Raw genomic sequence first — 20,780 nt, forward strand, 5'->3', positions numbered from 1 at the left:
CCAAGTACGTAATTGATGGAAAAACCGTAGGAATAAGGGGTGGGTATTCTACCTTTTATAGCAAAGAGAAGAGGGTCTTAGAGATAATTATTAAAAGATACCTAGTCCATCAAGATCTCTTTTATTATCAAGAGTTTTCCTTCATCTATAGTTCTAATTAGTTATCGTAATGAACCATATCACTTCATTGGCTTATCTGATAGTGGAGTCCCACATGCACAAAACGTGGAGGCTTGTGGGCGGGCCACACTAATAGGAAAAAACTAACATCCCACATCCAGCGGCTGAACCAGGTTGTAAATTCGGGAATGGCGTTGTTTAATGGGACTACGCTTTCGTTAGTGTGTTTTGTTTCACTTGTCTGTAAGAATCTGGAGAGAAAGGTTGTGTGGATATTCATATGATCAAATAATATTGCCACAAACTTAGATTTGTTAAAAAGAATACAAGTTTCGCATCATCTTTTGCGGGACCTGCGGTGCCCCACACAAAATTAATTTGTGGATGATCTGAGTATTTGTCTGTGTGAATAGCATAGTTCTTAAAAGATTCGGTTAGTTAGTGAATCTTTGAACACTTACACAAGTAGAGAAAATTGAACGTTATAACTAAAAAGATGAGAATATCTTTTTTATGGAGGATTCCCTGAAATCGGTCTTTCAAAGCCTGATTGCGTGTGTCCAAAGTATTTTTAGACGGTTTGGATTAAAACCCAATTTTGACAGGTAAAAATTAATTTTTTTTCCAGTCAAAATTGAAAAGCAATCTCAACCATTGATCTCGAAAACAGACAACTACTATTACACAAATCCGTGAAAAACTTGATCACGATTCTGTCGTGAATAAGTTTCTCTCTCTTATAAGATAGGGAGGTACATCGAATAATTATGCAAGAAGAAATATTTGTTCTGTAACAAATATTTGTTTAAAGAAAAGACAAAGTACTAATGTTACTTGTAATTGGAGTCCGAATTCCAGGACATAAATGACCTTCTAAAGGGGTGAATTGTCAAAAGAAGTAGGAAAAGATGGTGATAAGAGGTGATCTCTTTTTTCTTCCCCCAATGTTTCCCCTTTTGATTTTTTGAAAGCAGATGGTAGGAGTACTATTTTCAATAAATGTCGGGTTATGAGTCTTCCGACAGTAATGGTCCACAAATTCAATCCTAATTAAAAGCCTCGATCGGCCAGTGTTGGTCATGACTCATGAGGAGAGATTATTCATTGCACCAAATTCATCTCTGCAGTATCTTCAAATATATATATATATATATATATATATATATATAATTCATCTCTGCAGCCACAACCAACGCTGGCCGGCTTGCCTCTTGCCCAAACGTTGTAGTAGTTTGTTTTTTATATTACTCTGGAATCGGGATATTCGAGACAATTAATTTAAGCACGTTAAATTAATTTTTCGAGATTGAAAATTATTCGAAAGTGAATCCTCCCGGTGTAGAGGTTTGTGGCCCTCCATGCTTGGAGGCCTCTCCCTCCCTTTTGGGGAGCTCTTTTGTAATCGGTCGACTTAGGCTCCGTTCCGGAAACGGAAATAAGTACTTATTTTTTAAGAAAGCAATTTCAAGCTCAAAAATTATGTGTTTACGTAAATAATTTTCCTATCAATATGGATCTTGTTTGATAGATCTCATTGAGATCTTTTATACGGTGAAAAAAAAAATTAAAAAATAATTTTTTATTTATATTATTTTTGAGTTTGAAAATGTGAAATAAGTACTTATTTTTTAAGAAGGTGTTTTGGAACGGAGCCTTAATTATTTAATCTTCAAACCATCTTAGAGGTCGTTCCACTTTTTTTAAAATAATTTTTTAAAAAAAAAGATAAATTTTAAGATCAAAAATTTTATATTTACGCAAATAAATACTTACTTTTAAACTTCTATAGATGCTTCATGTGGCTAAACATATTTTCTAGCACTCATGAGAAACGATTAAAAAAATTGTGTAAAGTACTTATCGGACATCAAGCTTTTCATAAATAATAAATAAATAAAAAGGTGATCATGTGGTGCTGGACCCCATTTTTGTTTGCACAAAGTCTTATATTTGTAGACATTCTTCCACTACTAGTACAGATCCTACCTTAGTACGTGGGTTCTCCAAGTGACGCATGTTCCACGTGGTCCAGTACTCTTTGTGAGGCGTAATTGCAAGTAAGCTACTCATCACGGTACTAAGGCTCTGTTTGGAAGCGGAAAGCATGTTTGTGTTAACTTTTTTTTCAAAAAAGAAAAAAGAAAAAAGAAAAAAGAAGCAAATTAGTTGGTACGTGTATGGTGACAAATAACAACATCAAAGGACTTAACTCAATCAAGCTCAATTGAATACACATTTTTGCTTATCTACGCTCCAACTATCATATATTATCCTCGGAATCATAATCAAATCCATGTATACACTGATACACGGCTAAATTTGCCTAAAGATTGGAAGATGTGTTGCCTTCTCTCTCACTTTTTTAACAAAAAATGCAGCCCGCCAATTTCGGGCTTGACGCGAGTGATCCGCCGGCTTCTCAAGGGTTTTGAAGCTCCAAAGGCTCCCATCCGAAATAGGTTTTTACAAGTTCTCTTGGTTTGTATTTGGAAGAGAGTGAAGGAGTGTGTTTCTTGAGAGCTATATTTGGAGAGAGAGATATTTGGAGAGAGAGAGAGAGAGAGAGAGAGAGAGAGAGAGAGAAATTAAATAAAGGACCTCCATAATTTTTTTTGTTTCTAAAAATAGTGAAGGTTGGGTTTTGTTACTTCCTCAAATTATGAAAATAGTGAAAGTGATTACCAGAATTTGGAAGCGGAAGTAGTGCACCAAACAAACTTTCAAAGTTAATTTTTCAAAATTCTAAAAATGAAAATAGAAAATAGAATGGCTACCAAACATGACCTAAGTGTTTGTTATAGAACCCCCAATATCTAAATATTTGCAACAACCACCCATTTTACTTGCAGGCACTATTTTGTGGCAAATGAGGTCTTGTCCATTTATTTATAATTTATTTTATTTCGAGTTAAACGTTTTGTTCTTTTAAAATGATTTTTTAATACACAAACAAAATACCCTGATCAGTATATAGGTTAGTGATTAGTTTGTCACACCCTAAATTAAACTATCTTCATGGCTGATTTCTGAATATGTAAAAGAGTATTCCATCGAAGATTTCTTTCATTTGTTGTATCGCAGGGTTGATCGAGGAATTTCAAAAAGGCTAAAATGAGATGAAACCGAGGGTCTTTTGGTATTTTGAGAGCTCGTTTGGTACGCCATCTTAATTCGAGTACTTTATTTTCTTAAGTCGTAATAAATCTTAACGCAAATTGCGTCTTATTTGCTTATTCATCCAGACGTCGTACCAAACATGCCGCGATGCTGATGAGTGAAAACAATCTCCATCATTGTGAATTAGCCGCAGTAACAACAAGCACTAGTACTCCAAAACGAAGGAGATCGCCTTCACTCATCAGCATCAAGCAACTGTACTAATTAATGAGCCCTGCTTGTCGTTAGTAAATAATTTGGTTTAGATGTGATGTGAATCATGTGATCCAGATGTGCTTCTGGGGATCCTGTAGAAGAGGCTGCCCTATAGGGTCTGTAGGGCGCGTCCGAACCGTCCATCGATCTCAACAATCAATAGCTCAAATACGTTTGTTATTTTTGACCTCTGTGTGTGTATATATATATTACCGGTCAAAAATAATAAATATATCTGAACCATTATTTGTCAAGATATATAGACGATTCGAATGCGTCTTACAAGCCGGGTGCTCTACAGAAAGCCCGACTACAGGATTTCCCATCCGGTGCTTTGGACCACCGAAAACTAGATTGAACACATTCTAATTAATGACGTTGTCGTTGGTCCTCATGCCTCCCCGGACAATTATGCATGCATGTTTTCGGCCGGCTTTTGCGCTGTAGTTTTCTGGCCTTTGGGTAACGGGAATGATCAAATACTCCATCAACGTTCCAAATTCATGCTAGAGTGGGCTCATCAAATTCATTTGTTTCAACCTCACTTTTCTCGGGTTTTTTTTTTTTTGCAATACAAGATGTTTCAAACTACCTTATGCGCACATCAGACTAATCCTTATATTTCCTCTCACAATCCTTTCTACACTTATGAGGTGGCCCTAAGAACAGGGGTGGTTGTTCATCGGTTTGAGGGGATTCAAGCAAACCCCATGGGGTTCAAAAAATTCACTAAAATTTCATATTTTTTGTACATGTCATTTAAATTTTTTGAACTATTGGTTGGGATAATTGGTATAAAGTCAAAGTTAATGAAAATTCACTTAGATTTGTGAGCAAGTACATAATATAACTCAACAAAATAAAATAAATCAAGCCTAATAAACCCTCAATCAAAATAAATGTAAGACGTAAATATTTCATATAAAAAATATATAAATTCATTTTTGGTCATTGCTGAATTAAAATCTTGTAGCTGCCGCCGGCTAAGAATTGCTGCAAAGTCTCAAATGTTGTCACTTTTTTCTTTCATTTGCATTTTCCTACACTAGTGATCGATCTCCGACTCTGACATTTCATCATTTTTCAAAGCGACACATAGCGAATTTTAGCCGAACGGCCCCTCATCACATTAGTGCCCTGGGACATGCATCAGATATAATTGCAAAATGTAATTTTACAAAGCGACACAGCGAATTTTACTCGTCATTTTTCACTTGATATGATAATTCGTCTTCTTTTGAGTGAAGTTACGATAAATAAATTCTGATATTTGCAATGACTTACAATCAACTTTTTGTGTAACTTCACTTTATGATAATTAAAAACCTAATAGATGATCACATAAAAGAAATTTAGTTTAACATTTCACCTGGGAACAGTCGAATAATATTGAGGGTTTATGAGAAGAATACTAAAGTAATTTCGAAAAAATGAGTAACAAACTTCGTAGAATGTAATTATTAAGCCCAATATTTTTTGGAGAATGTATGTCAAATAAACTTCCACGAGCTGCATGGGCTCTAAAGCTATTGTTGATATTGCAATTTTTTTTATTTGTAGACATTACCCATAAAACAATATTCATTTTCCGCTCATTGCGCAAGATGTATCGGGCTTAAAAAAAATTGGAAATATTGAAAAATACTTGATTATGGGAGATATTGATAAATACAGTACTTAAATAGAATACAAACCGAACCCAATCTGCGCTAAGAGAAATTTTGGATGCCAAGCGAGTACCACGTGGTGGTACAGTCGGCGATCCCAACAATCCAAATGAACAGCTTAAATTTATTCTCTTCCTCATCCAACCACATTCTCTTCCCTTTTTCTTTTTTTAAAATCCGTACTATCCAAAATACATATGTTTGGACAACTGAAATCGCTGACGAAATACCGACAGCTAAAAACTTCTCCTTCCACTAAAGCCCGCATCTACTGTAATATTGCAATTGGGACTGAGAGTTTGCAGTTCGATCCCACGTGACACCTAACTCAATAATTTGACAGTGACACCTTAATCATTTTGATGTTTGGGCATAACGAGAAGAATGAAGATGTTAAAAGGAAGCTTTGTCTTTTCCTTTTTACGGTCCCGGTGCTATATAGCCCTCCTTGAGCAATTATTACTCCATTAGTCAAATACGAAGCCACGTTTTTCTAATTTCACCTTTTTACTTTATCTATGACAAGATGTGTCGTCAGAATCTGGTCTCGACAAGGTAAATCTCTTCTCGCACAAAATATACAATTTTAGCCTTTTGCCTTTCATTTTGCTTTTTTTGAAGTAATAAAAAAGAAGAAGATGGGCTCACAGACCTCATGTGCATACAGCTATATAATTGTCTTACGGACTCCTCAACGAATTTCAGGACTTTGCACTTAACAACCAAGTGGCGGATCAAAAAAAAACTACAGTGCCACAAAGGTTTTTTTTTTAAATTCATTTAGTGAAATTAGTTTTATTAAAATAGTTAGATTAGAATTTTAAAAAATGAGTGGACTCTTGACCTCCTTCATCATGCTCATGATATCATTAGGATTTGGGAAAGACCTCTTGGCGGTCAGAATGGGTTTTTTTTTTTTTTTTTAACATATGTAGTCTAATAATCTCGACTATAGCTTGGGGATTATCTATACTGCATCACCCAAGGGAATTTAAGTTCCATGTTGTGTGAGATAAATCGCCTGATACGCGGGTAATATCTTCATCGGTTGTCACATTAAAACACATTGGTTCTTTTTTAATCTCAACTCTTAAAGCCTTGAGCAAGTGATCATAAGAAATATATGTATAATCTTTTATACTTGCAGGAACAGGAATGAAATTTTGCATGTAAATTACTACTATACGAATTTGACTTAGTTGCCGCGGATATGTACGTAACAGCTTTGTTGATACAAGGGCTAGCGAGGATGGTTGAGTAGTGTGAGAGAGAAATGGCATGAAGCACTTCTATAGTGGTGTCCTACCTAGCAAGAAAAAAAGGTCTACTCATTTAGGCCCGCAGCGATATTCATTTGTCAGTTTTTCAACTGACGTGGGTATAACTGCGCTTTCATTTAGAGATGACATAAGTTATAACACGCAAAGGTTAAGAACCTGTTCCAGTTTCTCTTAAAGTTCTTTTTTTTTTTTTCCAAAAAGTAAGCTTGTTCCATATCTCGGCAGCTTCCTTTTTTCAAAAATGTTCGAGTGAAATAACAATACTGCTTCAAAGAAGAGGGAGGGTGTCTGAAAAAGTTGAATTGATAGAAGAGGCACTATGGTCATTACGACAATAATCTTTTTTTAAAAAGTTCTTTTTAAGGGAAAGTGGAATGGATCTTCTTTTTTGTTACTGTTCATTACTGAAAAAGAAACTTTTGGAAACAGAAGCAAATCTAGAATCGCATCTAAACCAAATTATTTCATTACTAAACTTTTTTATTCAAATTACCGAGAGTGGTCATTAACCAATGACAAGTAAAACTGGGGAAAGGACTGGATGTACAAGCACAAGCATAAGCAGAAGTATTTTGAGGGAATATAGGACTTCCATGTTCCCAAAATGCAAAATGCTGAGAAATGGATATCGGTTGCACAGGTACATATCAATTTCGAGAAGGATAGGCAAACACTGAGGAAAACATGCCATCCAGCAATAGTGCAAACCAATTTCAGGAGAACTATTTTTGCACTCCACATTTTTGTAAATGCATTCCAAAAGTTGTCTTTCAATGGAAAATAGTACTATTTTCCCTCGGCAAGTGAACTCGTTAATCACCTGGAACAAATTGGAAAATTCCAATCCCCAACAAGGGATATAACCTGGAACAAATTGGAAAATTCCGATCCCTAACAAGGGATATAATTTCTATTGTCTAATGTTTTATTCTCTTCTCTAGTATGAGGATTCAAAGAGCACAATGAAGGAGCAAGCCAGCAGAGGTTCCGCTGCAGAATGGATGAGTTATTGTTTACTCAGTTGCCGAATAACGTAAGGAAGTATGCCTCCATGGTTGAAATACTCCAATTCCACCTGTAAATGAAATGAGAGAATCTTCAGTATTTAGTTTGGAATAATACTCTTCCAACTTCCTAATAGAGCCCAGAAATAGAAAGTAAAGGACACAAAAAAGGTTCATGGCAATGGCACAATAATTCAGCTGCCGATTTGAACCTACAAGAAATTCCTTTATATTTTGGAAACTAGACCGTAACAATTGATGGTTACCCATAAGTTATGAACTTGTATAAACTTTTGTACTTGGAATTTTTTTTAAAACACTAATGTTGCGGATCAAGGACTTTACAGTAAGAAAACACATCAAAAGCTTGTCTCCAATTTACCTGCAGAGGTAATATTATGTTCGTCTAATTGTCCCCTAAGATAAGGCTTATCTTATTCATAGCACCGACTCACTCAGAGAAAACCTTAAGAGACGAGGGGCGTAGGGAGTACCTCAGTGTCAAAGCGAACAGTGCAGGTGAAAGATTTTCCATTGTCAGTCCTGACAGTAAGATCTTGTCCAGGCCTAATCTCACTAATTTTGCTCGGAAGGTCAATGGTAAAACGCTCATGACCAGTCAATCCCAGTGAATCTGCGTCCTCGCCAGCTTTGAAGCAAAGCGGCACAATTCCCATTCCTACCAAATTACTGCGATGGATCCTCTCAAAGCTTTTTGCAATCACAGCCTTAACTCCCTGTTACATTCCAGTGGTTGCGAAAGAGGTCATGAGGTGAAACAAGAGAAGCCCAAAGAAAACAGCAAGTGAAATAATAGGAGGTTATAGACTCACCAACAACATTGGACCTTTAGCAGCCCAGTCGCGTGAGCTCCCACTGCCGTACTCTGCTCCAGCCAAGACAATAGTATCCTGTCCAGCATTCTTGTACTTCTGAAAAAGCAGATTGAACCAAAAAATATTAGTGCCCGAAAGTAAATTCTGGAATGGCATTATCAGTAACATCTCAATACGTTATATTGTTGCTCTCTATTTCACAAGAAAAAACTTCAATTCCTAGGATATAATAACCTACACTAGACAAAGTGGGATTATCTGTGTGTTTAAAGAAGGTAGCACCACCGCAAGAAACAAGTAGCACTTCTGTTATAATAATGCTTCCAGTTTGCATGTTGATGAAGCAAGTAATCCAATATATTGAGCCAATAGGGCTCCCATTATGAGCTCATGCATAGACTCTGATCCAGAACTTGAATACCAACAAATTTTCTGTTATTTTGCACAGCATTATGGAGAAATAACTAAATCATTTGCCAGATTAAAAACAGCTGTAATTCAATCTCATCAGAGGTAACTAATAAATTACCCAGGCACAAAACTCAGAAAGAGAGAAATAATCAGGAATAAAGCATGACCTCAAAGTTGAAATGAGGAACTCACCGTAGCTGCATCAAACACATAAAGTTTCTCTCCAGTAGGAATATGGATTGTCTTTGCACCAACTTCCCCATTTAGTAGCTTGTTAACAAGACGGATATTTGCAAAAGTTCCTCTCGCCATTATTTCATCATTACCCCGACGGCTGCCATAAGAATTGAAGTCCCTGCGATCCACCCCACGCTCAAGGAGGAACTTTGCAGCTGGACTATCCTTGTGAATGCTTCCTGCTGGGGAAATGTGATCAGTGGTAATACTGTCGCCAAAATTCAGAATGCAGTAGGCATCCTTCACTCCACTAGGACCTGGAGGATCCATAGTCATGTCCTTGAAATATGGCGGCTCATGGATGTAGGTAGAATCAGAGTCCCATGAGTACAGTTGGGATTCTGGAACTGATAACTGATTCCACATGGGATTTCCCTTAGTGATAGCCTCGTAAGTGCTCTTGAACATAGCAGGCAATACACTAGATTGAACAACCTGATCAGCCAGCCCAAGTTAACATAGTTTACAGCATAGCAACTTCGCCAAAAAATTCAAAAAATTATAGCTCAAGGCCATATGTACCTCTGCAATTTCTTCCGTTGATGGCCAGATATCCCTGAAATAAACATCCTTTCCGTCCTTTCCAACTCCAATCGGCTCCTTATCAAAGTCAATGTCAACCTGAAAACAAATTCCACATCAGCATATGTTAAGCTAACTGCCAAAGGGTCATTACTAGTACCAAGAAGAATTATTGCATGAACAAGGAGGAAAAGAACCACTAATGTCCATTAAGATGATAAATATAAGTTTACTCAAGGGAGAGAAAGTGCAGGTTGCTTCAACCAAATACATTACAAAACCTAAATCTGATACATGCAAAGTGGGATAATCAGAGTCTTCCAGCCTCTTTTGAGTTATAATACGAGGTGACCAACTCATGAGCCAAAACGCACTATTTCTTGCCAGGAAACCACATTATCTATTTCGGTATTTCCTACACTACAATATCCTTATAGTTGACAATAGAAATAAAATTGACATGAACAAACATGTCACAACACAGGGAAATCTTTGTAAACAAGGAAAAATTAGAACACCAAATGCATGCAGAATTAGATATGAAAACTCATCTCTGCTCCCCTTCGCATAGCTACAGAACATATACCGAATCGATAATCATGTCATTTAAAGCTACTCCCTCCGTCCCAAAAATTTGGTCCCTTTTGGGAATCCAACTTTTTAAGGGGACACAATCATTAATCTTCAAAACATATAAGTTTCCAAAACTACCCTTGTTTTTGAAATGCAATCATTACTTTTTAAACTCTAATTCATTTTTCCCTCCACAATTTTGTGTTTGAATTTGAATATGGGGATGAAAGGCAAATAAGGAAATGGTTGCATTTTTTCTCCTTGAATGGACAAGAATTATGAGACATCTAAAAAAGGAAAGGTGGACCAAAACTTTCGGACAGAGTGAGTATAATTTATAGGTTTTAGCAACTTCATACTCACTAATCCTGCCTCTGTCGCTATTGCTATCATATTCTCACCTTAGATGAAAGCATTATGGAAAAGGCAGCAGATGTTTCGCATGCTGGGTTGTGCATGAGAAGTGAAACAGCATATTCAAGATCAGAAAAGCCTTTTCATGGGCACAAGTGCAGTGTCCAAAATCATCCAAAAAGTTCAGTGCTGATTAAATGCTCTTTATTTGAACTCTACATTATTAACACTTACACAGCCACCAATGCAAAAGTGAAAAGAGTTAAGACTACATAGAAGCCAAACTGTAGTTATCGGCCGGCGAAGTGAAACTAAAGCACACATCTCCTCTGTGCAGCATACTAGCATCTAAAACAACACCCTCAGTGCAGCCATGCAATAGTCAAGAGTGGAAGGCTATGCATCAGCATAACTTTATCATTGGCCATCCATGGAAACTGAAAGGCAGTTGACCAAAAGGGCGATGAAAAAATCATGTGTGACTTGACTTACAGCCGATTAAATACTATATCTATTTTATTGTCTAATTGTTCATGCATTCAAATTAAGCTTCTTTCAGCACTTAGGATGCTCTTCCTTAAGCTCATGTTTCCCATTAATTGTATCTCTGTCAGTCAAGTTGTATTGTCAAGTGCATATTTCTCTGCAGTGAAGAACAAGCTTAAGATTTTGATTTTGATTTTGATTCCACCCCCTGCCCCTACTTGCAATAGATTGCTCACATGCAACGACAAACAAAACAAACTTGGAAATTTTGTAATTGTTACTTACAGATCCAGCAAGGGCATAAGCAACGACCAAAGGAGGTGAAGCAAGGTAGTTAGCTCTTGTCAGGGCATGAACGCGACCCTCAAAATTCCGGTTCCCAGATAAAACTGCAGCTGCAACAATATCTGCACAAGGGGATCACTACTAAATTAGGAGAACTTTTGGTCAATTAATTCACTAATCATGCAACAGGGATAATAAGGCAGTGAGATGCTTAAATTTATGTGCGCAGTTGAATACAAACAAAAGGAAACTACAAGGGACAATCAGGCAGTGCCGCAGTGAGATGCTCAAATTTAAGTGCGCAGTCAAATATAAACAAAAGGAAACTATACCATTCTCTGATATGGCAGAAGCAACAGATTCATCCAAGTCCCCAGAGTTACCAATACAGGTTGTGCAGCCATATCCAACAATATGGAAGCCCTGCTCATTTAAATACTTCTGCAGCCCACTGCATCAATCAAAAAAGAAAAACAGTATTTATCTTATCCAATGGGGAAACAATATCAAATCAGATAAAATGAATGTTGAAAAAGCTTGATTCTGCAAAAATTACAAGAAATACCTTTGGAGTAAATATTTTGTAACAACTCCAGAACCTGGGGCGAGGCTTGTTTTTACCCATGGCTTGACCTGGCGAATTAGCATTTAAACAAATGTGAGAAACAAATACTGAAAGAGCTTCAATATCATCTTATTGCAATTGCAATCCAATCGGAGTTGAGCATAAGAGGGAACTCGGCAACTAACAAAACAGAAGTTCATAAGACCCTGCCGCCCTGTCTAACCTGCAGACCCAGTTCACAAGCCTTTTTGGCGACAAGACCAGCCCCAAGCATGACACTAGGGTTTGAAGTATTTGTGCAGCTGGTGATAGCAGCAATCACGACACTACCATGCTTAAGCTCTGCAGGATGTCCATGGAACGAGAATTTCGCCACCTTGTGTTGTGCCTCTTTTGGTACAGCGAAGCCCTACATCATAATTAAAGATTGAGTAAGCTTGCAATTTCAGGATTTGACAATGGATACAGAGCTAGCAAAAGAACTAAAAAACAAGTTTAACATTGCACATCTAAAGCTGTCTCATATTTCCTTAGGTAATGAATGATACACTGTTCTGCCATCATCACTAAATCACCTAGACACCTACTAATGACATAATTGATTCAAGCTTGCTAAGCCAAAACTATATTTGAAATTAAATATTGAAAATAACATCTAAAAAATAACAAATTGCACTGCTCAAAATAAATCATTTGTTATTCATTAAGGAATGACATGACAAGAAGCTCATTTCTACTAAAGTTCTAAAAGTCACCTTGAATCCAACTTTGTTGTCGAGACAAGAATGCCAATCAGCCTTCATTTCTTTCAAAGGAACCCGATCATGAGGTCTGAATAACAGCAATCGTAGTCAGATCAAAACAGTAACATAATTTGTGAGGTGATGAATGCTACTTTGAAGAAGCACAAATCAAGTACCTCTTTGGCCCGGAAATACAGGGTTCAACCTCTGCAAGGTCTAGTTGTAGATAGGAAGAGTAAACTCTTTCTTGTTGAGGCTGAGATCAGGGGAAAAATAGTTAGATTCCCAACTGGTACTTAAAATGGTAAAAGGATAAAAGGACAGACAAACCCATAAAGTCTTACCTCACTATAGTCGACAAACATGTTATTTGCACGCAAATATGCTTCAATCATTGCCACCTGAGTTTTATCAAAAGAGAAAACTACCACATAAAAACTACAAATACAAGCAAGAATATGAAACATACATTATCAATATCAGTGTCTAGATCATCAGTTGTATTCCCACACATGAATGTTGAAAATACTCACAGTTTCATCACTTCTTCCAGTTAATTTTAGATATTGCAAAGTAACATGATCTACTGGAAAGAACCCCATTGTTGCACCATACTCGGGAGACATATTGGCAATAGTGGCCCTGTCAGCTAATGATATTTTACCCACTCCCTCACCTGCATAAAGCATATTTTAGAGCACCAGATCACTAATGGATGGAAACATGGCACAGGAAAATTACTAAAGGTCAATTTTGATTACCGTAGAACTCAACAAATTTGCCAACAACACCATGCTTCCTCAGCATTTGGGTCACAGTTAAAACCAAATCAGTAGCTGTGACACCATTGGGTAATTTTCCAGACAACTTGAATCCAACCACGCCAGGCAACACCATACTCATTGGCTGCATGCGCGTTAGATATAGAATTAGAACTGAAATACAGAGCTCATTAATACCTTCATTTCCGAAAGCATGTACAAGACCACTGTGACCCGTTTGTTTGAATTTGAACTTCTTTTTTTTTTTTTTTTTGATAAGTAGATTGAATTTGAACTTTGAAGACTCTCATGCATTTAAACATTAGTCTAAACAGTTAAATTGGGCGTACAGAGTCTGTATTACTAGATTAGTATATTAATACAAAAAAGGAAGGCCACAGTAAGAACAGTTTAATGCATAAATAGCCTTCAGAGCATCAGATGCTAACAAAAGGCTAAAAGGTGTTCCTCTACAAGAGAGTGCCTTTGAAAGACCTGAAAGAAGGGAGGGGCCTAACTTCAACATGATTACAAGCAGCAATATATTGTTATTAAGTTCTTAACTAAAAATCCGTGGAAAAAAAAAGTTCTTAACTAAAAAGGCCAAAACACCTCAGCTTTAAGAACACCACCCCAACCTACCTAGCACATATATGACCTGTCATATGCATTTCTATGATTCTTATTCAAGATACCAATAAGTGAAAATCTGCTTAATACAGCAGGAAAGTTTATCGTTAAGACTGAACCCACGTAGGCCTAACCAATTATCCTGGCCGGCTGCCCTTCCCAAAGGAAGAGGGGCAGCAAGAAATAAATCCTCCTGCCCTATTACAAATTGACCATCAATATTTTTGTATGTCAGTCGTCCTGATGTTTTGAGAATATCAATGTCCCATGTCTCCCCAATCTCGTGTCCAGCTCCCTATCCATGTTCTTAGAGTATATGCAATATGCAGGAAATTATAACTTCAAGCATGTGTGGCCATAAGCCGTATTGTTGACAATAAGCATATGCTATTTCAGTCATATCTCATCAGGTGCTACATCACCCCTTAACTAGGAAAATGCATGTACTCACATGCTCATACAACAGCCACAACCATCATAATTCATAAACAAGGTATCATGGTGATGGCAAGGTCATAAGCTAATCAAGACAAACCATCAATCTTCAATCCTAGGACTGGAAAAAAAAACCTTCCTAGAGTTTCATCACATGAATGAAACAATTTACCTGGCCAAGCATAGCTGCCTCTGCTTCAATACCTCCAACTCCCCAGCCAGCAACTCCTAAACCGTCTATCATAGTAGTGTGGGAATCAGTTCCGACCACACTATCCGGATAGAGCATGCCATCTCTGTTAAATACAACTCGGCCAAGATATTCAAGATTAACCTGAATACATTACGAAATCAGAAAGTAATGTCAAAACATTTACCATGAAAACAAATGGCGAGACATCTGAAAAGGGTGGGACAACTAAAATTATGAAAGGTCACTTCCCTCTATCAAAATATATGAAACAAGAACCATTATATTAAAACAAAAGCTGAAACAAAAACAAGAAGAAAAATGGTGTTCAAAATTACCACAAGACAATAGAGAAAGAGAGAGAGAGAGAGAGAGAGAGAGAGAGAGAGAGAGAGAGAGACAATTCCATAGTTTGAACTTTGAACCTAAAATTTGCAAAAGATGCGGCGTTCCCCATACCTGATGCACGATACCAGAACCCGGAGGAACAACAAGCATATTTGTGAAAGCATTTGACCCCCATTTCAGAAAAGCAAATCTTTCCTTGTTCCTTTGGAATTCAAGTTCCATATTTGCCTGCACTGCATTTTCTGATCTTGTGACATCAACTTGTACTGAATGATCAATGACAAGATCAACAGGAACCTACATGCAAGATACTCTGTCAACACCTCCTGTTAAAGGAAAAATGAAGCAGGACAAACAATATCCCAATGGTAATGCCATGGTACAGGAACATAGTTGTTTGGGTCAAAACTGGAATGAATGCATTTGCAGAATGACACCAAGCTATTCTTGTAAATTAACAATTCATCGAGATTCAACGATTCCTCAGAACTATTGACCTGAAATACAAAGTTGATGTTCTGGAACATGATTTTTTTTGACACAACAAGTAAGAAATGCATTTGTAGAATGGCACCAAGTTTAGTCTTGTAAGATTACATTTCATGGAGATTTCAAGGATTCCACAGAACTCTTGACCAGACATTACAGAGTTAATGCACAGTGGGAGAGAGTGATTCAGGAAAAACATCACATACAAGTTACTGATCTAAATTCTTTAAGTTCCTGGGCCCCATAGATACTACTGGATCGCTCTTGGGATAAGAAGGTTGACGAGTGTGTGGGTTAAACATCCTGGAGGAATTCAATAAGCCCAATTCTTAGAGAACACAAAGGCAGTTTACGAGAATTATGCTCACCAAAGGATTGATCTTCTTAGAATCGCTACCAAGCTTGTTCATGGCATCACGCATACAAGCAAGGTCGACCACAGCTGGTACACCAGTAAAATCCTGGAGAAAGCAGTTTCATTAGAACTAGAATACATGTCCATTAAATCCGTGAGCCGATGTAAATTTGTCATGACCCGCACCTGCAGGAGAACACGAGCAGGCTTGAATGGAATTTCAACTTGCTTTGGAGAAGTAGTTTCCCAGTCAATTATCTTCTCCACATCCTCCTTGGTGACTTGGAAGTTGTCGCAGTTACGGATCGCTGATTCAAGAAGGATCCTAATAGAGTATGGCAGCTTATCTGTTATGCAGAAATGTGGAACAAAGAAACATTTGATTAGTGGCGTACAACAGAAGACAACTTTGTAATGTTAAATCTATGAGAAAGATGTCTGAAAGGTATTCTAAAGACATCCCAGCTGTATACAAAACTTAAGAAACCAATATGAACAAAGAGCAAACCTGGTTTAAAATCAAGAAAAGTACTTTATACAACTGGAAACTAATGCATATAGTATGTGAAAGGGAAGAAGATATGAGAAATGATTTCAAATGTTATCTTATGCACCATAGTATATCACTTAAGAGTGAGGTGGTGTCTAATAACAAGTGCAACCTGTTCTTTATTTTCCCTTTTGATATCAGAACTATATCATGTAGTGATTTTCTCCATAAAAAGAGGTATTAAGAGATTTACCAATCCTTGGATCATTCAAAGCTGGCAGGCTATAGAACTTTCCAAACTCCCCACCTCCCTGCTTGGGAAGACTGGTCAGAATTCCTTTGAAAGCATTCTCAGACGCTGCATTCATACAGATGAATAATAAGATTTCCATACTTGTTAATCACAACTTTCAAAGGTGGATGATTCACTCTATAAACACAATGTCAAATTGTCAATGTTTGGACAGTAAAAGGACAATGAAACTGTAACCCAACTAAAAATTCAAAATAATGTTAAAGTGAGTAGCAAAAGAGCACAAAACCCATTGTTCAACAGAAAACAAGGAATTCAAACTGCCTGTAATCTTTACTTTCTGTCCAGTAATTTTTAATTCCTTTGCTTTTCAATAGTACTCAAAACAACCTGAGATTGGTTTTATAGAGTCCCATTCAGGTAAGGCGTCCTCATTTTAAATAAAATGCAGACGTCCCCTTTTCTCATCTTTCCCGATCAAATTTCGATGATCCGAGCCGCTCAATGTGTTCAGAACATGTTTAAGGGTACCCGCGAGAAATCAGAAAAAAAAATGATCGGGAAGGGCTTGATTTGAGCAGTTTTTATTCGAACCGTTCGATAAAATACAAACAAAAACTGCTCGGATCAAGCTCTTTCCGGTCTCTTTTTTTTTGCTGATTTCTCGCAGGTACCCTTAAAATCACGTTCTGAGCATATTGAGCGGCTCGAATCATCGCAAATTGGTCGGGAAAGGAACGTCCTTAACTTAATATGGTAAGGGCGCCCTTACTTGAAGTTTTGTATGGTTTTATAATCCAAACCCACCAGTTAAAAAGAAGCTCTTTATCGTCAAGTGAAAAAAAGAAATGATCTCTTGCTAGGCCATCTATTTCGACATGCACTAAAACCTAAATGGTACCAAGATGGAATAACACAGGATTATAAATATTTCGTAAATAGTACTTTTTGGAAAATATTAAGGGCTAATTATATCACCTGAAATATTGTCTATTAAATACAAGCATAACAATTAAGTCTTTTATAAGTTGGGGTCGGGAGCCCCGGTCCATCATGACTACTATGCTCTGTTTGACCACTCATAACACCAAAATCTCAACCGTAGGTAGAGGTGATAAACAAACCTAACAAGCTGAACATTTGATAGTTGACAAGCTCGGTTTAAAAACTTAATGAGCTTTAAAAATCCGTTCGAGCATAGTTTTTTTATAACACGAACCGATCTCAAACAAGCTTTAATCAAGCTGATCACGAGTAGCTTCAAATTTTAAACATCACAAGTCCAATGAGCCAAGTAGCAGCTTGTCCAAGCTTGGTTTGAAAGCTTTAACTAGTTTCAAAAAGAAGTTCAAGCTCAGTTTGTTTATTTAACAAACCAATCTCAAGCGAGCTTTTAACAAACAAACACACACTCAAACCCGAGCAATTTTGTTCATTTATCCGCCCTAATCGTTCTTACATCAATCACAACACTAGGGGGAAAAAAACTTCGGTATACGGTAACGGTCACTAATTGAATAGAAACCATAAGATGCCACAAGTACTAAATAAGAGCAATTGAATTAATAAAGAAAAGCTACCAAAAGCTAATGAGCAGGGCAGGGCATGGAGTATAATACAACAGAATACAAGCAATATTAAACTGCCTATTACTTTACTGTCTGTCCAGGAATCAGTTCCTTTGCTTTTTGAAAAGAATTTTAAAAATCGTGGGAGCAAATTAATTGTGAGATTTTCTTTTATAATCCAAATCCACCGGAAAAAAGAACCACTTGATCATCGAGTGCAATAAAATTATCCCTTACCACGCCTCTATTTGTCATGCAGCAGAACTTAAATGGTACTGCAGTTCAAAAAAAAAACTTACATGGTATTGAGTCTCCTGACACAGAATAATACAGAATTTTAACATTGACAGGCAAAGGTATATGAGGTTGTCATATTTGAAGTGGTTAATATTTATCTTTTCCAATACAAATAAAGGGTGGCGAACTTTAACTCAGAGTCAGACTAACATATAGGATCCAACCATAATAATTAGTACTCTGCTCTGTTAGACCAAATACCAAAATTTTAACCACAGGTTTTACACCAATCGCAACACCAATTAGCAGGGACGGACCCAGGATCTTAGTGTTGGGTGGTCAAACATCATAAAAACACTTAAAACAAACCGTCGGGCCAAAAAACAAACTCTACAAGTTCAAAGACAATTTGAAACTTGGCTAGGGCAGTCAGTCCAGTTCATCTATGAACACCAAGCTCTGCTATCCCGAGACCAACAATAATAGAAACCATATTTACCAAGAACAAAAAGTAACAGAAACTGTTACAACATCCGACTCAAAATCAATTGGCAATGAGTGGAGATGCCGCCCAAGCTCATATTAACCGACGTGGGACAACTCCAACAGAAACCATAACAAGATATGCGATTGGTACTTGAACATTTAGAACAAATCCAAGAACGCTATCTCAGCACAAAACACAAATCAATAAAACAATATCGAAAGGACAAAGGAGTACCCATCGTCGCGATCTTCCGCTCGAACAGATTGACGGAGGCGGGAGTCCTGATCTGAGACGCGAGGCTCGCCGGCGACTTCCAATCGACGCCGTGGCTCCACCGCGGAACGGAGGAGCGGAGGTGGCGGTAGGCGGAGGAGAAGCTGAAAGATCGGCACTGGTTGGCTACGGAAGGAGAAGAAGACAGAGGAGGCGAGGAGGAAGCTGCCGTGGAGAGAGAAGAAGAAGGAGAAGAAAGCCTAGAAGACCTCGAGGCCGTGCGGAGGGCAGCTGACGTGCAGGACCTTATATACATGGTGGTGATCACGCATCCAAATGCTTGGAGATAAGGATTGCACGTAGAGACAGGTAAGGGGAGAGTAATGGAGGTTGCGCGCAACGGTTTTCGATGGATTGATCCGTGAAATGATTGACGAGTGGATTTTTAGAGAGAGAGAGAGGGGCGTGTGGAGGGCGAAGGTGTGGGGAAGGTGTTATGTGTAGTATAGGGTTGCGTGCCGATTTCTAGAAGTTCAACTGGTAAAGGAGATGAAGAAATGGAACTGGTAAAAGGCTCTCTCGTTGGCAAAAAGGCACTGGGATTCGGCTTGCTTTGCGATTGGTGTGTTGATTGTGTAAATTCCCGGTCCTATTGACCAATTGATGGACCACGGTAGTATTTAGGTGTTTCAGGTCACCAATTCGGCCCGGTTTGTGCCCAACTTAACTAATTTTGGGGGTTCAATTCTATTAACCACATGTTGAGAGCCTATTTAAAGACGGAAAAAAAACTTCGAATGGACTAGCTCAAAAGAAATTGATACTAATACATTACCTGAAATCTTACGAGGAAACTAACTCATTGGGAGTCTATATGAGGTGTTCGTGTTTTTTTTTTTTTCTTTTTTTCGTCTTTATTTTTTGTGGGTATGGTTTGTACTTTCCAAAACACTTGCATATTCAACACAAAGATGTTCATGTTATCGACGAGATAAATTTCTATAATTTATTTATTAGGTTCCATTGTTGACGTTGAGAATTGAATTGACAAACTTAAGAATTGTTATGTTTTTTTACTTTATGTTATATTCTGGCTTGACCAACTCTTTAGAATTAATCTTATTCTATATTTTTCATGAATCTTTCATTTTCGTAGACTTGATACAAATCTACATTGTCGATTAATCCAGTTCAAAGCATGCAATGCTGCTGACCGTTCCTTTTCCTAAGAATCAAAACCAAAAAAGGATCTTTCCCCCTTTCTTTATGCTGTTTTATGACACAGTCCATGGTTCACACACGTAGCACAATATATATTTATTTACTTATTTGGTGTGGGGTTGTTCTCCTAAAAAACCCAATGGCTTTCCCGCAAAAAAAAAAAAGCTAAATAAAGCCATATAAAGACAAAAAGAAGTCAATAAGCCACTTTTTTCGTCTTTATTCAAAAAATATTGAATTTCGATTAAAATTTTATACTTTTTAGATTCTTCTCGTCATAAGGATGCAATAATCCCTAAAAAATAAGAATAAACCAAGTGATACGAAAAAAAATTGAATAAGGACAAAAAAATAGGCCACTTTTACTTAAGTATATAACTTGGGTGCATGATGTGATAAAAACAGACTTTAATTTTATTGGCAGAATTAGGATTTGGACTTGCAATGATTCATAATCAAATAACGAACTTTCCATGACTGAGTTGAAGTTTCAAGGAAGTAGTAGCAGCCAATTCCATGCTTGGTCAAAAAAGACGCTGGAGATGGTGTTGCAACTTGCAAGGACAGAAAATTACTAGTACAATACTAAAGCAAAACTAGGTGTGTTAAATTCATGAAAGGGTTCAGTACCCGTTCCACTAACAATTT

General features: G+C 37.3%; 1 protein-coding gene across 2 annotated transcripts; it reads right to left on the bottom strand.

Moving 5' to 3' along the window:
* Positions 1–7,150: 7,150 nt before the first annotated feature.
* Positions 7,151–19,557, bottom strand: LOC131330647 (aconitate hydratase, cytoplasmic). Of its 2 annotated transcripts, XR_009201167.1 has the most exons (21): positions 18,933–19,557; positions 16,407–16,511; positions 15,850–16,010; positions 15,677–15,769; positions 14,931–15,116; positions 14,454–14,615; positions 13,217–13,361; positions 12,989–13,131; positions 12,800–12,856; positions 12,632–12,711; positions 12,468–12,543; positions 11,936–12,121; positions 11,713–11,780; positions 11,480–11,598; positions 11,148–11,269; positions 9,450–9,548; positions 8,883–9,362; positions 8,277–8,375; positions 7,938–8,180; positions 7,304–7,514; positions 7,151–7,259 (listed from the first exon to the last, which is right to left on the bottom strand). XR_009201167.1 is itself a non-coding variant. In XM_058364298.1 (20 exons), the coding sequence occupies exons 1-20, from the start codon at positions 19,225–19,227 to the stop codon at positions 7,446–7,448; spliced, it is 2,988 nt and encodes a 995-aa protein (XP_058220281.1). In that variant the 5' UTR covers positions 19,228–19,557; the 3' UTR covers positions 7,151–7,445. The 2 variants fall into 2 exon arrangements, 1 of the variants encoding a protein (XP_058220281.1); XM_058364298.1 differs by having other exon boundaries at positions 7,151–7,514.
* Positions 19,558–20,780: the final 1,223 nt, after the last annotated feature.

This window comes from Rhododendron vialii, chromosome 6a (genome assembly GCF_030253575.1).
Source record: "Rhododendron vialii isolate Sample 1 chromosome 6a, ASM3025357v1".
Taxonomy (NCBI): domain Eukaryota; kingdom Viridiplantae; phylum Streptophyta; class Magnoliopsida; order Ericales; family Ericaceae; genus Rhododendron; species Rhododendron vialii.